Source organism: Marmota monax, unplaced genomic scaffold, assembly GCF_021218885.2.
Source record: "Marmota monax isolate L192 unplaced genomic scaffold, Marmota_monax_Labrador192_F-V1.1 WCK01_AAM20220418_F8-fsc00041, whole genome shotgun sequence".
Taxonomy (NCBI): Eukaryota; Metazoa; Chordata; class Mammalia; order Rodentia; family Sciuridae; genus Marmota; species Marmota monax.
Window position 1 is genome coordinate 15,783,332 of NW_026695238.1, and position 20,398 is coordinate 15,803,729.

Consider the following 20,398-nt stretch of genomic DNA (forward strand, 5'->3'; position numbering starts at 1 on the left):
AGGTGACCGTTGGTGTACACCCCCCAAATCAAATCCAAGTCCGCCATCCACTCTCCAAGTTCTCGTCAGCCTTTGATTCCTCAGAGCCACGACAGCCTCCAGACCCCGCTCCAGAGCCCCCAGCAGAGCCCCCATGTTGCGGACCCCAGGGATAATCTCCTTTTCTTTCTCTCTGCGTTATTTTAAACCTAAGGTGAAATTGTGCACCTTGTGTCATGACCTGCACCTCCCACTGGGCACCTTCCTTTGAATCTGTCTTGGAAATGCAGCTGCAGATCAGTGTTCTCTGCCTTGCCTCGAGCAGGAGTCGTTCTTTGGCCATTTCTCTCATGCACACCTCCCCGTTCACTCCCTTCCCATCACCTTGGGCCCGTTGCTCACTGGGAGTGTTCCTTGGTTTAACCTGATTTCGTTTTCATGGTACCCGAGCCTGCAGTGTAGATGCAGGGCCTATTTGTTTCTTTCTCATCCTTTATGGCTCATTGGTTTGTTTTTCAAACTGGGGTTTGGGTTCTGCCTTCTAATTCCTAGGCAGGATCCCCGAGGATACCTGGTGGGCGCCGGCACACTGCAGGCCAGGGAAGAGAGGCCTGGTCCACTGCCTGGTCAGAGCATGCACGTGCAAGAGGGTGTGGCGGTGTGGGAAATCAGGGGGCCATGGGAGCTTTGGGGCCGAGGGTCTACTTTGAGGCTAATGTAGAGATTTGCTGATTCTCTCTCCCCCTCTCTGGCCGGACCTTTTCTCACACGGGTCTTCATTAGAGTGTGGCACCACTGGTTCCTGATCAGCACTGTCCCCACCCTGACCTGTTGGCCTTGCACGTGGCCACGGCCTTCACCTCCATGTCCTGGAGCATGTGAGTCGCAGACCTCTGTCCTAAGTCCTTCCTCTGTCTTCAGGGAGGGGTGAATTGGAGAACTTCCTGGAGGGGTTAACACCAACATCCCACCCTTCCTTTCAGACCCTGCTCGAACCTCTCTTCACTAGAATATCCCCTGACACTCATCCTGCTTAACCTGTCATGTTTTTGCAGCTGTATTCCCTGTGTCATTGACTTTTAAATTACACCTTCCTTTGTGAACCGGGTATAGTGTATGCTTCACAGCGTGAGAGAAGTAACAGCCGACACTCTAGAAATAGTAGCCAACACTCTAGAGGTAATAGCCAACACTAGGACCATTAATTAGAGCCAAACTATTATGTTCATACTGCATCATTTAAACTGAAAGTCACCAGTGGCAATTATTTCTTCTCTTCTGGAAGAGTTTTTACAAAGAAAATAGTTTAAAGGGGACCTAGAAATAACTACAAATTAATAAAGCCAGTCATGGCCTCCTCTCAAGCCCTGCCCAGCTAGCCCCATGCTGAATATATGTTGGTGTAGAGAAAGTTAACAAAATCTGGAAAAAAAAAAGAAGAAGTCAATGTTGTTATATTTCCTCTACTTAAGAATTTTTTCTTAACCTGTATTAAGATTTTTTAATGTATTAATTAATCTTGTCATTGCTTTCCAAAATGAGCATTTTCCATTTCATTTGCGGTTTTTAAAATATGCCATAACTGTAGAAATTAAAACGTGGTATGATTTAATACTATGGTGTTACTAGCAAGCCAGGGTGGGGGTGTCACTGCCTTATTAAGCATTTAAACTGCCACCTTCTTGACTGTGCTGCGTGCTGTGGCTGTAAGAATCCTCTCTTAGAGTGTTCAGTTTTTTTTTTTTCTCCTCTTCTTTAAAGGAGAAGGCGGGGCAGAGAAGGCTCCAGTTATAAAAGCCTCCCTCCTCCTGAGAGGGAGCAGACAGCAGGCTCCTTGGGGTGACAGGAAATCCAGCCTGAAGCCACCACTGACGGTAGGTTCTCAACTTCTGCTTTTCTTCTTTCCATAAGCATTACCCTCCCTGTTACTTGCAGCATTGATTCATGTTTAATGTCTCTGGGAAGGATGTCACTTAGTTTTCCTGTGAAGATTTGAAACGATTTAAAATTCCTCAGAGATGGGGGCATAAGCAAACTGCAGCTGGCAGACACCTCTCCTCATTTGGACTTCTTTAGAAGTACATAAATCTCTGCTAGACTTATGAATGATTTTAAATATGCCTACAGAGTCCTTTTTCTGATTGACAGAGTTTGGCATTTCCTTAAGTGAGCTCTAGCACAAAATTCACCGTCAGCTTGGCGACTGACCACCTCTCAGTCTATGTTCTCACATCAGCTGGGGACAGAGTTTAAGTTTTTCTTAAATCAAGACCACGGTGAAACACAGTGACCTTTTTGATGACCCGGGAGAGGGGCATGTTCACCTGGCTCTCACGTGCTGTGGTTCCTGAAGTCACTTTTGTAATATTTAGAAACAAGACCGAAGCACTTGCTTGGATGAATAATCAAAGGTGTCATCTCGGTGTGTCTCAAGTGCTCTGTGGCTGTGCTCGCTTTTTTGGTGTTAAGCTTCTTAAGCCGAGCGTAGAGCTTGTTCCTGAAGTCTCTTCTCTCTGCTAATAGAAACAGACCTGTGTGATGGGCAGTTCAGCTGATCAGATCTTGAGTGGGAAGATCTTCCTTTCAAGGTTGTGGCTTTGGGTTGATGATGCTTTAAAATCTGGAACCAAGTTGTTACCGTTTGTGATTAATTTTCCATCTTGCCTAAGGATTGATGTCATTCTCGGCTCCCGTGGAGGCCGGAGGGTCCAGGCTCCTTGGGGACCCTGCCTTTCCCCTGGTTCCAGGAGGCTGAGGCCTCTTGAGCTTCCTCTGCTGTCTGTCCCCCTCCTGTCCCCTGCCTCTCTCTTTGGAGCAGGGCCTCTTGGGGTCAATGACCTTAGGAGCCTCCACGGGCTCTGGCCTTGCTCCAGGTTCCACCCATTTATTCAAACCTCAAAATTTTGGCTGCCAGAGGTAAGTGGAAAGTCAGGTTCTACTCCTGCCAGGGGACAGAGGAGGAGGCCAGGTGCACGTCCACCCTGCGGGTCCCTGTGTCACACCACCACCATGTGTTGGGATGGGGAGGAGGACAGCTCCAGAGGGTGTCATTGTATTTGAAATTCTCCAAGTGTCCCATTTCCCGTCACCACGAATAACAGAAGGGAGTGGAGGAGGAGAAGGCGCGGTTTGGTGCTGGGCCCTTTGGAACACCCTCCCCAGAGCTCTGTTCAGCACTATGTAAGGACGCCTTTCTTATAAAAGGACTGTGTGCTTCTTGCTTGAAAGCAGCATCTTGGGACTGGTTTGGTCCCTGTGAGGGATGAGATAAAAGGCAGTTTTAAAAACATGCCAAATCCTATTTCATTCTGGGACAGTAACAAACCAGACTAATTTTTCCCTGGGCTTAAAGAATGCAAGAGTCTGCTGTTAATGGTGACTTCTAGATTATTGAACATTATTTGTGAGCACCAATAAAAAAAGCAGCAGTGGCCAACCTTTGCTCCAGCAAACAAATGAGGTTCCTAATTATTTAGAGTTTGGTAATATATTAATACAAACGAAATCACAATATATTCCTTCCAAAAGAATCATGGAAGTGGAACAAAGTGACTTAAAGTTTAAAGGTTGGGCCCTCAGGTCAGCCTGCATGGATATGAATCCTCTACTGGATTTGAATCCTGTGACTTTGAGAAAGTCACTAGCCTCTCTGTTTTGTTTATGAGATAATAATTCATTTGACTCACAGGGAGATTGCAAGAACTGGTGCATGAAGAAAGAGCACAGGGCTTGACACATGGAGGGCTTAACAGGGAGGGTTTGGCACATGGAGGGCGTTACAGGGCACAGCTGCTGTTGGTGCCTGAGGTCTGGACGTGCTCCTGTCCTGGTGGAGGTGTGATTTTCTGTGCTAGCAGAATCAATTGCATTGTTCATAGATCCAGGCTGTGATTGCAGAAGGCCCCTGTGCTGAAGTTTGCCCGATGCTGCCTCTTCTGCAACCCTTTAGTTTCATGCTTGTGTTTCTGAAATATTTGATCATGAGTCATGAGAGCTTTTCATGGCAGTCCTACAATGAGGGGGTGGCTGGCATTACTTGTAGCACCCTGCTGTGGACCATGTTCTCTAAGTGTGGCCCCGAGACCAGTGTCCTCGTCAGCGCCTGCAAATGTACTGTAGATGCTGACCTGGGCCAAGCCCAGAGCTCCCAAGCACAGAGCGGGCCCAGCCATGGGGTTCAGTGAGCCTGGGGAGTGAGCCTGATGCACTTACCTGCGTCCTGGGTGGAGGTTGGGCACATCTTCAGCATCTGGATTGAAGCTGTGAAGACCGTGGATGGTGTTTCAAGAGCCCATTTGATGGCACTTTGACTGAGGGCACCCACCTTGGTGGTGGGTGATCAGATTCCGCTAAATGCATCAGACACATCTGCGGTCCTTGAGACCAAAGGTGATAGCAGAACTCACAGAGGTGTGGGTGAAAACAGAAAAGCAGAGGTTTCACATGGTTCGATAAGTCCCAGGACTGGCAGGGCTCTCAGGTCTCTCCTTGGGGACCCCCTGCTTGGGCCTGCTATTGGGAGGCACCCACTGAGTGTGTCAGTGAAGCCGCTTCAGCCTGTGCTCAGGGTGTTAGAAAAGACAGCCTCGCTCTAGGTAACCCACGGTGGGGCCTAGGATGTTTCTCACCAGGAGACCCAGTGTGTTGGACAAGCATAATTTCCTTCCAATTTCTTATTTTGAAATCATAATAGCTTCACAGGAAGTTGAAAAGAGAGTGCACTGGCGTTCCCTGGACCCTTCACCCAGCAGTAACATCCCGCAAAACCACAGTATTGTGCCAGGACCCAGGGTTGTGCGACTGGCACCACACAGCCCCAGACAGTTCCTCACGTGCTCGTGGTGTGAGCAGCATTTTACCCACAGGAGGAGGAGGTCTGGGTCGTCCCCTCTGCAGGCCTGAGTGGCGTTTGCCCATCACTCAGAGCCCCTGTGTCACCCCTGTGTGCTCCCCAAGCACCTGGTCCCAGCTGCATGTCTTCCCAGCTGGCCTCTCCAGTGGCCAATGTGGGTTTCGTGTTCCTTTATTGAGGCCCTGAAACTTGGCAGTTGACCATGTCTGTCCCTTTGTTTTGGCCACCAGCCAGGTTAACATACAATTTCTAGCACCTTCTCCTCCCCAGGTCCTTAAAACAGGCTTCCCATGTGGCTGGGTGAGCCCTCACTTTCCTGGTCTCTTATTTTACCCTCTGCTCATTTCTTTTCCTCTGGTTCACTACAGGCCAATGAAAATTAATGTGAAGATAGCTTTACTCTCAAAGGCAAAAATATGTATTTTAATCATATGTTAATAAAATACGATTTTAATAATATATTTATAATATAATTTTAATCATATGTTTAATAAGAATAGCTTTATAGTACCAACATGGGCCTAATCCCAGATGAACTGACCACTGTAGGGATGTTGGGTGACAGGAATCAGAGACCGTGACAAGCAAGCACTCCCCATCACTGACTCAGCCTCGGGGGCATGCAGTGAGATGAGCTTGGGGCCTTTGGAACACAATGTTCTGTGTGAAAAAGATACTCAGGTCAGACAAGACAAGAGCCCCGGAAATCCACTGAAGATAAAAGGCGAGGTAGCTTCCAAGATGGCCCCAGGGACGCCAGTGGGGTCCTCTCCTTGAGTGCGGGCTCTATCTAGTGAATTCCCTCTAATCAGGAGGCTAAGGCAAAGGCAATGGCTTTGTGGCTGTGTCTTGCTGGCACACTCTCTGGGCCTTCTCAGTTCTGGGCTTTGACAACCCCCTGTAGCCAAAACCCCCGGGGAAAGCCTCAGGCCCACAGCTGGTGAGGTCTGAGGAGGCCCCCAGCCCTCCAGGAGCCGCGTCCTGGGAAGCACCGCTGTCTTCGTCAATCTGTGCTCCGGCCTCTCCCTCCCACTCACAAAGCTCTTGTGCTCACGGGCCCCTTCCTCTCTCACCACCTCCTTCCCCCTCCACACTTCTCCTATGACTGCTTTTGCTCCTCAGGGAGCAAATCTACTTGGCTTCTCTACATAACTGACACCTCTTCACTCGAGGTCAGACAAGACAAAAGCCCTGGAAATCCACTGAAGGTAAAAGGCAAGGTGGCTTCCAAGATGGTCTTGGGCGTGGAGAGGGTAAAGAGCAGTCTTTGAGGTCTGTTGCTATGAATTTCCCGACCCCTGGCTTTCCCCAGACACCTTACTTACTGTCTCAAAGTCCTAATACTAGTAGAGCAGTAATGCCAGAGCTCTGACTTTCCTGCCGTTCAATCCCTGGGCCAGGTCTATGCAAGCTGCTCCCTCGGCTCATGGGAAGCTGCCGGGGTACATGGGGAGACTCTAAGAGATCAGGAAACCGAGACCCCAAGAGATTCAGTTGGGGGCTGGTTGGCCGTGGAGCGCAGCCTCCCCAGCTGATGGAGTAAGTCCATCAGCTTTAACTTCTGGAGCCCCGTTCTAAGGAAGCCACTGACCAGCTTTATTTTTTCCTGGGTAAAGCAGTGGTTCTCTTATTTATTCCAAGAGACTGGAGCTGCAGGAGTCCCTCTGACTGCCGGGGCAATTAGGTGACCAGAGTGGACCAAAGGCTCCAGAGCAGAGGTCCTTCTCCAGGAGGAACCTTCTAGAACCACAGATGCATAGCCTGATAGACACAGCACTGCTCCTGTGTGGGGTAGGGGTCTGTGAGCCTCCAGCAGTGGGGTGGGGGCTGAGAAGCTCCTTTTAAACTGCTGCTCTAGTCCTGGCTGATGACTGAGGCCCCCAAACCTTGTAGTGCTCCATCACGCCTCTGCTGTGGGCAGACTTGCGGTTCTCTGGAGTAAGAGTGGGATGGTCCAGAGGAAGGTGTGGAAGGAAAGTAGATTCCACGTCCAGGTGAAATCTCAAAGAATATGATATGGGAAAAATCCAGCGTTCCCCTCAGTAATGACTGTGCTGGTGTCGACCATCTTTCCCTTCATCTTCACTTTCTTTTAGCTCCCTGCTCCCGTCCAACCCCACAGACTCCTCCTCTATGCTCTGCCCTCTGCCCAGTTTTTATATGATGTCTCCCCTCCTTGGTCTCTCCCTCTGCTAACATTCAGACACCTCTTCACGGCAGACAGAGCAGCCTCGACCCTCAGCACCCCAGCTCCACCCTGCCGTTGCCCTGGGGAACGAGCCACCGAGGACATCAGGGCGTCCATGTGTTATCCCCATCCTCTCACCTGCTGAGAGGGACACTGTGAGGTCCTGGTTAACGCCACCTGGCCCAGCCTCCAGATATACTTCCTACTTATCCATTGTATTTTCCAGATGACGTAGCAAGAGATTGGGAAAAAAAAACATAAAAAGTAAAAGGATAAAGTTAAAACCACTCGTGGTCTCACTCGCCCCGTGTAGCGGTGGGTGACCTTTCAATGCGCTGGCTCCACGTATCTGGAGCTTCCTGTCTACATTGGCTTTGGCGTAGTAACCATGGCTGCCTTCACTGCAGGGGCACCGCCTGGGTAAGGAGCTTCTTGCTCAAGGTCGAACCCAAGCTCCAAAGTCAGAGCCTTCACGTACCAGGATTTCCTGCCTCCGTGTCCTCCTATGGCCGATGCGATACTTGCTGTGACTTACTCATCACAGTCATTTTTCCCACATCATCTTACCTCTTGGGTAGAATCCTCTCCTACTGATAGAAACTTAGATCATTTCCAATTTTCCCTTGTACAAATTTCTCAGCAGCGATCATCTTCTGGGTGACCTGTTTACGTGTTTCTTCTGCTGGATTCTCCACAGCCAATCACTGGGGCGACGTGATCACGTCGCAGTGTCTCACTGCGTCACTGGCAAAAGGCCCTGCACGGAGTGAAGCAGCTCTCCTGGCCCTCCCATCTGATCACATGACCGCTCAGGGTCTCCACAGTCTGCCCATCACCTGCCCCGACAGCAAATGCTGGCACCCGGACCCCTCCTTGGTGTTCACTGCTCACCGGGAGGGTCTTCATGTGGACTGGAGATCTGTGTTCCCTCGTTTGGTGGGCCTGGACTCTGGCCCCCTGCCTGTCTTTCCCGGGGGCGGGGGTTGGGGTCCTGACCTGCGGGGGCTTCTGTTCCTTGGCACAGACAGGTTGCTGGGCTCCTTCCTAGAACGCCTTCCTCTGCTCTCCTGCCTCCTGGCTCCAGCCTTTCCGGCTCTCCCCTTCAGGGAGTTTCCTCCTCTGCTCACCCTCTCCGGCGCCCTGGGGCCCTCTCTTCTCACTCCCCCCCATCTTTTCCCTTGGGCCTTGGGCCTTATGGCTCTTCTTCCAAAGGCCTGGCTTCCCTCCCTCCAGGGTCTAAATCCTGGCAGAATGTGTTGGGAAGAGAAATAGCCTGTGCACCTAGAAGCCTGCTGTGGAGGGCGTGGTGCAGGGTGCCCAGACCCCAGGGCAGCGGGCACCAGCTGGCCTCTGGGAGCTGGTGAGAGGCTCCTGCCCGGGAGACGTCAGGCCAGGGCTGCGGCTGCAAGTCTTATGTGTCTTATGCGGGCTTTCCCATTTCTCGTTGGCAGAAATGTGATTCAAAAGCCAGAACACGCTTGCCTTTGTAACAAAATAAGCAGTTTTTCATTGTGAGGCAAATGAAATCACTTTCTAAACCTTGGCATTCCGCTTAGGAGCAATTTGCTGTATGGGAGTCACTGTGAATAGATACCTTGCAGGATTGATTTGTGGTTTTACCATAATGTATGTAAAGTACCAATTAATATCAAGTCTCTTGGAAATGACTGGGGAGAGAAGTAAAAGAATCACTCAGGGATTTAAACAGTCGGGACCGCCCATGTTGAGTGGGTTTTAAAGAAGAGTCCAATCTCTGTGGCTCAGGAGAGTTTGCACCTAGTCTGGGACCTGCGATCTGCATGAGGAGTCAGGCTTACGGCCCAGAGGTGAGGAACAGAGTGTGGGTGAAGATGCTTCCTGACGGTCCTCACTGTTCCCACACCAGGATACTCTTGTGGGCGGGTGTGCTCTGCACCTGGAGGTTATGGGAGGCAACGTGAGGATAGTTCACAGACCAAAGGAGGATTTTCGAGGAGGTGTTGACTTGTTCAAATGATTCATGCAATAAATGGTGTGCGGATCTATCTCCTAAGCTGTGTTGGGCTCTCGGAGTCTAGTGCTGAGCCAGGTAGACATGGTTTTGGCCTCTGCAAGACAATAGGTCAGACAGATCACTGAACAAGTCTTGATGCTAAGGGCATGCTATCCGCCCAGCATGCACAACCTGGGGCGTCTCCCTGGAGGGAGGATAGGTGAGCCTAGATATGGAGGATGGGCGGGAGATGGAGCCATGGAGGAGTGTGGGCCACAGATGGGGATGAGGGGCTCCGGGGAGAGGAGGTGTGTGGTTTCAGGCTGGGGAAGCAGCCAGGCCCCTAGCTGCATCTGTGGGCAATCAGAGAGGCCTAGGGTGGGCTGAGTGTGGTGGGGACAGACAGGGAGGAGTGTGGTCCTTGGAGGAGGGGATGCAGGGCGGGTGTATAGGAAGGATGATGATTTTGTTCTAGAAATGTCCTGTTGACCGCATCTGCTGGACAACTTGGGGAAGTGAGATAGTCTGGTCAGAAGGTTTTTTCTGGAGCTTGGGATGCAGGTCCAAGTTGGAGCTCAGGAGACAAGGGGGTCTCCGGAGCTTAGACAAGAATGTCCTGGTGTGGGAAGAGTGAGGACAGTCAGGAAGCATGTTCAGGACACATGAGGTTCCCTGGCCTGTCCCTGAGCCCAGGAGAAAGTGCCGGCCTCCTGGGGCCCATCCAGCTGCTTCAGAGTCTCAGGTCGTCCTGGGGCACATATCCTCAGGCCCTCTCTGGGGCCCTCTTTCAAGATTCCTTTCCCTCTTTGCTTGACTGGATCAGATCCAGGATTCTCCTGGCCCAGTGGCCATGTCCTCTGTCCATGCAATCTGCTAGGTACATCACATCCATCAACCTAGCAGGTAGCTGGTGTGAGTCCTGTGAGGTGCTCTAGGAACGAACCAGACAGTGTTCCCCAGAGCGCCCAGGCTGGAGGGAGTTGCAGTGTGGCACCATGTGCTCTGCCACTCTGGGGGCTCACCCAGGGGAAGACATGCTGAAGGGCAGAAAGGCCAGCTGGGTCTCAGAGCCTGAATAGGAATTGGGCCAGGGGTACAATTTCCCTGGTGGGTCAGACAGAGTGTGGGATGCATGGCAAAGAGGAGACAGGTGCTGGATGGAAGGGGTGTCGGGGCTAAGCTCTGAGGGAGACCCTTTTGCTGGGTAACCCACACTAATCCCCAAATCTTCCCAGGCAAGATGTCCTTCGAGGGCGCCAGGTTCAGCATGAGGAGCAGGAGGAACGGCACTCTGGGCAGCACGCGGACCCTCTACTCCAGTGTGTCTCGGAGCACGGACGTGTCTTACAGTGAAAGCGTAAGTCGGGTGCCCGGCCCCTTGCCCAGAGCTTGGGCAGTTAGGATTATTTGGTGACTTGTCTGCCTTCTTTACAAAGAGCCTCTCACTGTCCTCAGGGCGCCATGCCAGCAGGACGCCATCTCCCAACACAAAGGTAGCTCCCTCCCGCAGCCCCTTACTCTCTGGCCATCTCAGATGCTCTCACTCGCCAGGAAATAAAGATAACCCTCCCGGCTGATGTCCAGTTCCCTCTGACTAGAGTTAAAGTCAGGATGTTGGCTGGCTTCCCAGACAAGGAGGAGCAGAATGGGGAGGGCGGGGTGCTGGTCAGGTCAGTTTGCTCTGCCTGGTGGTCACTCAGGCCTGGCTCTGTGCACAGCTGAAGCCCCTGCCCTCCTCCTCCGGCTGGGGCCCGCCTCCCACGGCCAGGACAGGGCGAGCGCGATGCTCAGGTGTGAAACGAGGGAGGCGCTGTCCTGGGTTGTCTGTCGCCCTGCACTTGCAGCCCCCAGTACTGAGCACCTCTTTAGCGCCTGCCCACATCTCCACTTAGTCCTGCTCTGTGAGAAGCCCAGTATGCAGAGGCTGTGGTGGCTTCCCTGCTGCTCCTACCCTTTACTCTTCTTCTCTGACCCCAAATAAAGAAGTACCCCCGGAGGAAGGGGCCCTGGCTGGGTCCACTCAGCCTCAGGCATTGGTGCCCTGGGAGCTGGACCAGGGCTGTCTCCTCCCGGTGCTCCTGCTGCCCCTGAGGGTGGCCCTTCCCGGGTGCAGGCAGCCCTGGCCGGTGGGATTACTGAGGCCGCCCAGGAGACTCTCAGTTCTGGGAGCTCCTGTTTGCCCCTAAGCAGACACCCATACCTCTGCAGAGTGCATTTACAGAGGAAATGATCAGAACCAGGCCCTTTTTATCATCCGCCCTCCACCGTGAGCCTGATTCCACAGCTCACAGGGCTGCTGACTGTTCACATCGTGGGAGGTAGACTCAATTATTTAAGTAAATCAAAAATATTACGAGGAAAAATGGACATCACAGATTTTCAAAATTCTTCCATACAGATGGGCATTGGAACTATTTTTCTGTGAAATTCTCATGAAATTTCCAGCCTAGAGGTCACTGGTAATGCCCGGTACCCACTACCAGCTTGAGATATGGGATGTGGCCGGTGTTTCGGACGCTCCCCTGTGCCCTCCCTGTGGGAGGTCAGGCCTTCGCCTCAGAGGTCATAACCACTGTCCTGAATGTTGGGTCACGGTTGCTGGTTCCTGGCCTTTTTAGGGACATTTAGCTTTGTCCACTTTTTGTATTCATGGGATTGAATTGTAAGGACTTTTTGGGTGAGTTCTTTACACTGGTTTTGAGATTAGTGCACACTGATTTGAGCAGCTGCTGCTGATTCATTTCCCCGCTGTGCAGAGTTCTGCCACGTGCCTTTGTCTGTCCAGCCTGAGGGCTGGACTTCCGGGGTTTCTAGCCTTTGCTATGAGGATCGACACCACTCTTAACACCCTTGGGTGTGTTCCCAGGTCTCCTGAGGCGTGTCCTTTGGTTTGAGACCAGTGAGTGGAAGGTGTCTATTTCTCCTTCACGGGGTTTGGTTTAAGAAACAGAATTTGTGGGGGAACCTAGGTTCAAAGGATGGGAAAGAGGAAGATGTGGTGCCCATTCTCTATTCCTCAGGACTTGCCTGGGCAGGGCATGGGGTGTGAGGAGGGACCTCCAGGAGAGGGCCCCCATCCTTGTGTACTGCTGCTGGTGAAGGCCTTGCCGTGGGGAGGAGCCAGGCCTGGCTTCGCTGCCGGCCGGCCGTCTACGAGGTGACTGTGCAGGAAGCAGTCTGAGCTCTCTGACAGTCAGCACGGGTGCTCTGCAGGGCGTGGATTTGGAAGAGAAACCCCAGCAGCTCCAGCTCCCAAGGTCAAGATGCTCTCTGAAGCCACAACCTCATCACCAGGCATCCAGAGTGTATGGGTCACTGGGGGAACCCCTGCCTCTCTCCACAAGGGCCTGCTCCCCAGGGAAATGACTTGACAGGCAACAGTGGACCATTTTCTGCCAAGTTTGTACCAGTTTCTCCACCCTGAGACCCACAGCCCTCCCCTTCACCCTGCAGGGTATCATTGTCTTTTTCACTGGGTGCATGAAATGAGACCCCACTGTGGTTCACTTCACATTTGTTTCATTAGTGATAAGATCCAGCTCTGTGTGTTCATGGGTTATTTGTGTTCTCTTTTATTCAGTGTCTGCTCTCGTCTCTTGCCATTTTCCCCACAGGGTTATCTGACGTTTTCTTACTGAATTATTATCCTTATATATTCTGCTCACCGATCATATGATGACCAATATATGTTGCAGATATCTTCATTCATTTTGAAGAGTGTGGAAATTTTCAAAGTATTTTTTTTCATCTGTTTTCAAATAGCTTGCTTCTGCCAACTTAAAGGCAATTTTTGTTTATAAAGGCTTTGGTGTTTGTCAGAATTAGCCTCAGATATGCCTAACCACCTTGCCCACAGGGGAATAAATACAACCATGGAAGGAGGTTTTGAAACATCTTTTAAAAAGCAAGCAGAAGATTAATGGAAACCTGTGCTGATACTATTTTTTTTTTTAAAAATGGTAGACTATTATGCAGTGCTTACTCTTCCTGGTAGCCTTAGAGACAGAAAAACATGATTCCTAGGTACAAGATAACTCTAAGTAACATTTGGAAACATTTGCATTTAGTTATAAAAATTTAAATGTATGCTCCCTTTAAAACGCCACCACCACCACCAACAAAATCCTAATGTAGTCCAAAGCATGAGCAAACGTTGGCTGCCTGGGGGGAGTAGTTATAACCTTTGAAGTAGCTTGGATGTATTTAGTATTCATTCATCTCATCAGGAGGCATGAATAAAGCAGTAATGTGTTATCCAATGTTTTTCTCCAAAGGACCTGGTGAATTTTATTCAAGCGAATTTTAAGAAGCGGGAATGTGTCTTCTTTACCAAAGATTCCAAGGCCACGTAAGCTACTGTTTCCCTCCATTTTTGCTTCCGTGTTTAAAAATTAATTATTAGCCACCATTACAACAAACAAATAAAAGCCCATTAGTGCATTATAAAGGTTGTTTTCATCTTGTAATTCCCAGAAAGGGTGTGTGATCAAGAGGATCTGGCAAGTACCTTATAGTTCTTCCCTAATTATATCATTTCCTGTGTATTTTTAGCTTTGATGATACAGCATCTGCTAAGGTTGCTGAGAGGGGCCGTCACCCCCTGCAGTACTCCCAGGAGCCTGGGAGCCCACCCTGGGGACCTTGGCAACAGACATGGCTCAACCGCAGTTGCCAGGCAATGACACATTTGTGCACATGTGTCAATCCGAGTGGCCCTTGTTCCCAGCTGTGGTCTTTGTGCCTTCCCTTTTTACTGGGCTTTCATCTATTCTGAGTTTGGGCACATCAAGGCTGGGTTACAAAAGGCACCCTGGAGCCCAACACCCATGAGCGAGGGAGTGAATGCATGGGTGCCAAGCTGCTGGAAGACGTACCTGGATCTCATTAAACCATTCTCAGCCTAAACCTGCTCTTCTTGTTCCTCTCTGCTCCTCCTCTTTTGCTAGAGTGTAGCTGGTAATGGACTGGAAGCCATGGCTGCAATTAACTGGAGGACTGGTCCTCTGTGAATGGAGGCAATGAGCAGAGCAGTGATGTAGGAATGGCGGAAGCTTTAGAATCAGCTTTGGTTCCAAACTTGACTTGGCTGCCCCTCACCGTGTGACCTTGAGTCCATTATATTTTTCCTGAATTGAATTCTCTCATCCTAAAAACCTAGCAAAAGCAAACCTCAGGGGTTCTGATAAGGATTCAATGAGGTAGCACATAAAATACCTACCATGAGCCTAATAGGTTTCAATAGGATGTGTTTTCTGACTAGGTTTGAGTTAGAAGATGAACATCAAAGAAACTAGGAGATCTCTGCTTTGTCGTTGGTATAAATTTGCTCCTAATGAATCATTCTGATGAGTATAAATTCTGCCAGCCAGCTATCTGTTCTTCAAATGCTTCCCTGAAGGACTCTGCTGTCAATCTATTCATTTGACTGGTAGATAACATAGTTTTATTCATTCAACATGTATTTTCTGAGCATAGGCTATGTCATAGGACTATACCTACTTGATTTATAACACTTCGATGCCCCTGAAAGGTAGCTGTGATTATCATTTGACAGATGAGTCAAGTGGGTTCAGTATTCTTCCATGATCACATGGAAGATGGATAGTGATTTGAACTTAGGCTCTCTGATTCCAAGATTGTACCTTTTCTTTCTCCCCAGCTGCCTCTGTTAATAATGGCAGTGCTTCAGGCAGGTCAAATTCATCAACACGGTCTCAGTTCCAGATGTCCAGTCTCATGAGCTTCCATGGAAGTAGAGAGTCTGTGGGGTATGATACTGGTGTCTTATGGCTGAAAAGCCCAGCTAGATCCAGGGCTCCCATGATGTCACCCTGTCCCTAGTATCCCCACCTGTAGATTTTGTCCTTCTATGGTGAGTAGGCTCTTCACACATGGTGGATAAATGGTCTCCATTCTTTGACTTATATGTTTATATGTTTATAGCTTCCCATTGTATTAGCTGGGGGAAAGGGCCTCGTCCCTAGAGATTCTACCAATGTCCTGGACATATGTTCATGGCTCTCCTTGTCCTAACTTGGGCCTTATGTCCATTTCTCAGATAACTCCTGGGGCTGGAATATGACATATACTGATTCCAAGTTGAGCTTGGGTGATGTGACCTCAATGACTCAGTGTAGAAAGGGAGGCTTCCTCAGATGAAAATCAGGGTGCACTTGCTAGCGGAAGAGGAAGTTGATGTAAGTGAAGGACACGTATCACTGTCCACCTTACAGGGCTGGATTATATCTCAAGGCTGGGTCAGAATGATGGCAGGTGTGCTAAGCTGTCGCAGATCTCAGCAACACAAGCAGAGAGCAGAGATACCCAGGGCCTACAGTTCCCATTGTACAAGGAATGCAGAGTATCCAGGGGAAAGACTCTATAAGCTTTGAAGTTCCCCCTATTTATTATTTCTAACTCTCCCTAGGTAATGTGAATATGCCATCAGACAAGTGAATCGAGGGAAGTGATTGTAAATATTGACACCCTATTTAGCTGCAATTTTCCGTACTAGCTGACCAGCTGCCTAAAGTTTCCCCAAAGAGACCCTGGGGTTGTCACATATGTGCCAAGCCCAGTCAACTCTAACCCCTTGTGGATACCTGTTTCTTGAGAGGTCACTGGAGGGGATGCTGGACCATTGCCCCTGCTGGGAATGCTCTGAGACGTGCCACCTAGTTAAGGGTCACCTCTTGGCACTCTTGAGGTGGTGTCTCCTGGATCTGGTTGCTCTCCTCAGTTCTCACTACCTCAGCCATGCTGGGTTCCAGGCGGAAACAGGAAGTATGCCACTTTCCAGGCACTGTGCAGCAGAACTTTCCAAGGCAATGGAAGTGTTCTTTATCTGTGCTGTCCAGCGTGGAAGCCAGTCATGTGTGGCTACTGACCATTTTAAATGTGGACATTACACCCCAATAACTGGATTCTCTAATTTCATTAAATTCCAATGCAAAATTAACCACATGAGGTTACTGGCTGCCATATTGCCATGTTGGATAGCAGAGCTCTGTAGGACTCAGCCTTCTTCATCGGAGACCTAGACCTAGGGTCCTGATGCCCGCTGTTCTCTTCAACTCTTCTCTCCCATCCCTATTCCTCCTTCAGATAATGTGCCCCTCATGACTTTCTAGCAAACCATCTTCTTCATTTGTATCCAGTTCATACAAATTGGTGCTGAAGGCCAATAAACCAGACAACTCTCTTGGTTAAAGTCACCTGAGACTCACTCCGACCTTTAGCAGAGAAAAGGAGTCAAGAGTCTGTCTTCAGTTGTGGCAAAGACAGGAGGGAAGGAATTCTCTTCCCATCCTGCAATGAAGTTGGGTGGGTGAAGACACATCCCAAAGGAGGGAGACAGGAAAGGAGAGTTGGGTGTCAGCCACAGCTTGGGAAGTCCCCAGGGACTTTGTAAGAGAAAGGGCTCAGCAAACCGTGCTCAATTCTGTGTGACGTTTTTCTTGGCCAAATGGAGTGGTGCCCTTGGGAGCTGTTCTGGTTGGAGGACAGGGTGCTGCTGGAGAGGCAATTTGGGGATGTGGTCTCTAGCCCAGTCTTTATAGCTCTAGCAAATACTGAATATTTTGACAAATATTTTGAATAAAGGTAATTTCCATACTCTATAGTAATTAAGGTTTTCGGTTACAAAAAACTCAACTAGTTTAGCTGTAAAGAAGGGATCTGCTAAAGAGACAGGAATGCCATGTAAGAGAAGAGTGACTGTGAAACTGGACCTCTAGGATGGCTGGGGACCATGACTGTACATGTGGGGATTCCATAAGTTCTGTCTGTCTACCTCTCATCTCCACCTCCTGGGCACCTACAGATTGATGCTGTATTGCCTGGATCTTCCATGTGCCAGGCCTAATCCTGAAGGGAGGTGGGAGCAATTCTTTTGGTCCCATATTTCCAAGAAAAGTACACTAATGTAGATCCTAGAGGAATGTTCTGTTCCTGGGCCTATCCATTGTGGACAGTTCACAGGATTCAGAAGCTGATGGCATAGATGAGGCTGTGAGTTATTTCAACGCCCCCAGGATCCACATCAAATGGGTAATCTCCACTAGGAGCCCCCACTGACCTATCAGTGACAGCCTTCCCCTAGCCATTTCCCTTAGGGGAGCCTGTGACTTGTGGGACACCTGCTGAGATGATTTTCCCCCCATTGCTGTATCTCTTCAAGGATGGCTTTGGCAGTGACCCTGGGCAAGTTCTATGACCACACTCTTGTCCTCCTCCACTGGCCCTGGTCCCTCAAATTCCTACTACTCTTCTGAATCCTGTCCAAAGATTGATGAGAGAAAGACCAGGAGAGACAGAACCAAGGGGTGGGACAGGCAGAAAAAAACCAGGAGGAGGGGGAACAGTTGTTTCTTTTTTGCCAAATTCCAACTTCTTTTGTTACTGTCCAACTCTTTGAAAATCCAACTGTTAAGATGTAACTAGCTCTAGACAGAGATGTCAAGTAATCATAAATGTGTTTTGGATGTTTTGACTGCATTTTTTGCTTCTTTTGGGTTGTTGCTTCCTTTGTTACTTCTTGGCTTGCATGCTTGGCACCCCCATCAGCTGAGGGTCACCTGTGCAGAGCACACACTGTGGACCAGGCCAGCTGCACACCTGGCCTTGTTTCCAGCCCTCACAGTCAGCCTCACAGGTATGGGATTATGCCAGGATCAAAGGAAGTGTTTTTCCTGTTCCTCGATACACTTGGCCAGGTCTGTGCTCTGCTGTTCCCAAGGGATCATGAGCATCTTGAAGACAGGAATTGCATCTAGTTCATCCTGGAATGTCACAAAGTGCAGTCCGGGTCTGACTCAGAGTGCAGTTTCAGTTAATATTTGTTGAATGATTACAGTACATTGTGGAAGGAGAAGAGGAAGAGGAGTTATCACTATCTTTCTGTACTCTTCCAATTTCCTGTGATGCATGTGTCATTTAATGGACAATTATACTTAGTTTTGTTGTACTACTGGGGAGAGCTAGTGTTTATTGCAATAGTCTTTGTCTAGCCCAAATTACTGAAAGTCTCCCAAGTAGCTAACATCTGTTATAGAAGGTGGGTCTCTCTGGACTCTGGAACACTTGGGCCCCTTCTAGGGGACTGTGTAAGCCCAGTGAGTACGGCCCTTGGGAAGGACTGCTCACCTCACTTTGGCAGAGCAGTAATGGCCAGAAAAGTGGTGGGGTTGGGGCTGAGGCCTGCCCCAGGGCTCCTGGGTGTTATGACCCAGAGGAGAAGCTGAATAAATTGACCCCTGGTTTCAGAGACCAATCCCACATTAGCCCCACGCCTGCTTGCATGGTCCCTGAGGGCAGGGCTCTGCTCTCCTATCCCAGTTCCTGGCACAGGGCCAGTATGTTGGCAAATGGAAAATAAACAGGAATTAGACATCAAAAATAGTTTCTGTACAAACAACATATATAAGGAAAATGGTCTGAAAATAAAACATGATGGTAGAATTTCTTTCTGTGTTTAAGTTAATAATGCATGGTTATTCCATGATGCGATACTTAAGTAGACTGAATGAAATCTGCTCCTTCCTATCAATATCATTGGCTCAGGGAAAACGTGTGCAGATGTGGCTACACACAGAGCCACCACATGGAAGGCACCCAGATCAACCAGAGCGAGAAATGGAATTACAAGAAACACACCAAGGAGTTTCCCACAGATGCCTTTGGGGATATCCAGTTTGAGACGCTGGGGAAGAAAGGCAAGGTAAGCGTGGTTTTCTATGTAGCTAGCTAATTAGTATGCTGAGACAACTTGAGCTACCTTGAAGTACTTGCTAATTGTCTAATAGTATGGAGGCAGGAGTGTCCAGAAATGACAGCAGAAAAAGATACTTTTTGCAAAAGTCACAAAGTAGTGACCAGATTATGCTCAGCTGGACTAGGTGGTCACCCAGCTGTCCCTGCACACACACTGTGGGTTTCTTTATAACACCCATGTTGGACCTCATGCCACAAAAGGTCAGGGAATACTTTTGTAAACTGTCCACTTAGCTTGGGTGTGAGAATACATATGTCCTGACAAGGTGACATGCCCCTCTACCTGCTCCGGTTGAAAGCTCTCACACAGAGTTTTGCACAGGTGTCCAATGGTTAGATGAGGTTGCTCCCTGTCTCCTTGACAGCGCTGTCCTCAGACTGCTCTGGCTGGAAGCCTGGGCCTTGGAAACCTCTCGGTCCCAAATCCCTGTCCTGGTGGCCCTGAAGGCCACGGGCTCCCTCCACTGCTCTCTTCCACGGCCTCTGTCCAGGATGGCCCAGCATGGACTCCTGCCCACGCACGGCTCTGCCCACCCCAGCCTGGGCACTGCAGCGGGACTACGAGATGCAAATCTGCCGCAGCTACCCTGCTCCGGACACCTCCCGGCAGGGGTGGAGGCACCGGGGTGCACCGGGTTGGGCCTCAGGCCCCACCTCGTGCCCTCCACCGCGCAGCCCCCGGGTCCCGACCCCATCCTGACGCTTTCCCTCCTGCACAGTACATCCGCTTGTCCTGCGACACGGACCCGGAAACCCTCTACGAGCTGCTGACCCAGCACTGGCACCTGAAAACGCCCAACCTGGTCATTTCCGTGACGGGAGGCGCCAAAAACTTCGCCCTGAAGCCGCGCATGCGCAAGATCTTCAGCCGGCTCATCTACATCGCGCAGTCCAAAGGTGCCACCTGCGGGGACACGTGTGGGTGGGGTGTCGCGCTGAGCAGTGGGCTCCCAGGATGAATCCTCCGTGCAGCCTCGCGATTAACCACCGCTTTAGAACTAGCAGCATTCTCAAATGGACAGACAGGGCGCTCAGCAGGGCCTTCCCCAGGTAACCCTTTCTATCCCCCTTAAGGGGCTTCCTTAGGTTGATTTTATTTTATTTAAATCTAAAGGTTTCATTTTATTATTATTATTATTATTTTATTATTATTGGTTGTTCAAAACATTACAAAGCTCTTGACATATCATATTTCATATTTGATTCAAGTGGGTTATGAACTCCCATTTTTACCCGTATACAGATTTTATTATTTACACATATAAGTTTTTACCCAGAATATTCTGGTGCACCCAAAAGGAAAATTTGATTGTCCTTTAATTTTTGAGATCAATGATACACTTTTGGAAGAAGAGAGAGTGCAAATTCTAAGTACCATGTAAGCATTTGAGATAAAACCATGGTGACTTTGTTACTTGAAATATTCAACTTAATATCATCATCCTTCTTTTTAGCCTTATTTTGAAAATTTTCAAATCTACAGAGAATCTGCAAAAATGATCCCATGAACATCCTCACAAGCTTCTCCTAGACCCCCCAGTTGTTAACATTTCCCCACGTGTCTGTTCTTATTTCACAAATATCTACATGTTATGTTTTGGGGGGGCAGGATCTGAAGTAAGTTGCAGGCTGGTGG

At 49.5% G+C, this 20,398-nt stretch overlaps 1 protein-coding gene across 2 annotated transcripts in view; it reads left to right on the forward strand.

The window, feature by feature from the left end:
• Positions 1 to 1,777: 1,777 nt before the first annotated feature.
• The window catches only part of Trpm8 (transient receptor potential cation channel subfamily M member 8), an 84,846-nt gene continuing 66,225 nt past the window's right edge, over positions 1,778 to 20,398 (forward strand). For both annotated transcript variants that reach the window (XM_046439932.2, XM_046439934.2), the window contains exons 1-5: positions 1,778 to 1,853; positions 10,227 to 10,348; positions 13,266 to 13,339; positions 18,553 to 18,709; positions 19,482 to 19,659. In XM_046439932.2, the coding sequence (XP_046295888.1) occupies positions 10,232 to 10,348; positions 13,266 to 13,339; positions 18,553 to 18,709; positions 19,482 to 19,659 (526 nt within the window). In that variant the 5' untranslated portion in view covers positions 1,778 to 1,853; positions 10,227 to 10,231. The remainder of the gene's footprint in view (positions 1,854 to 10,226; positions 10,349 to 13,265; positions 13,340 to 18,552; positions 18,710 to 19,481; positions 19,660 to 20,398) is intronic.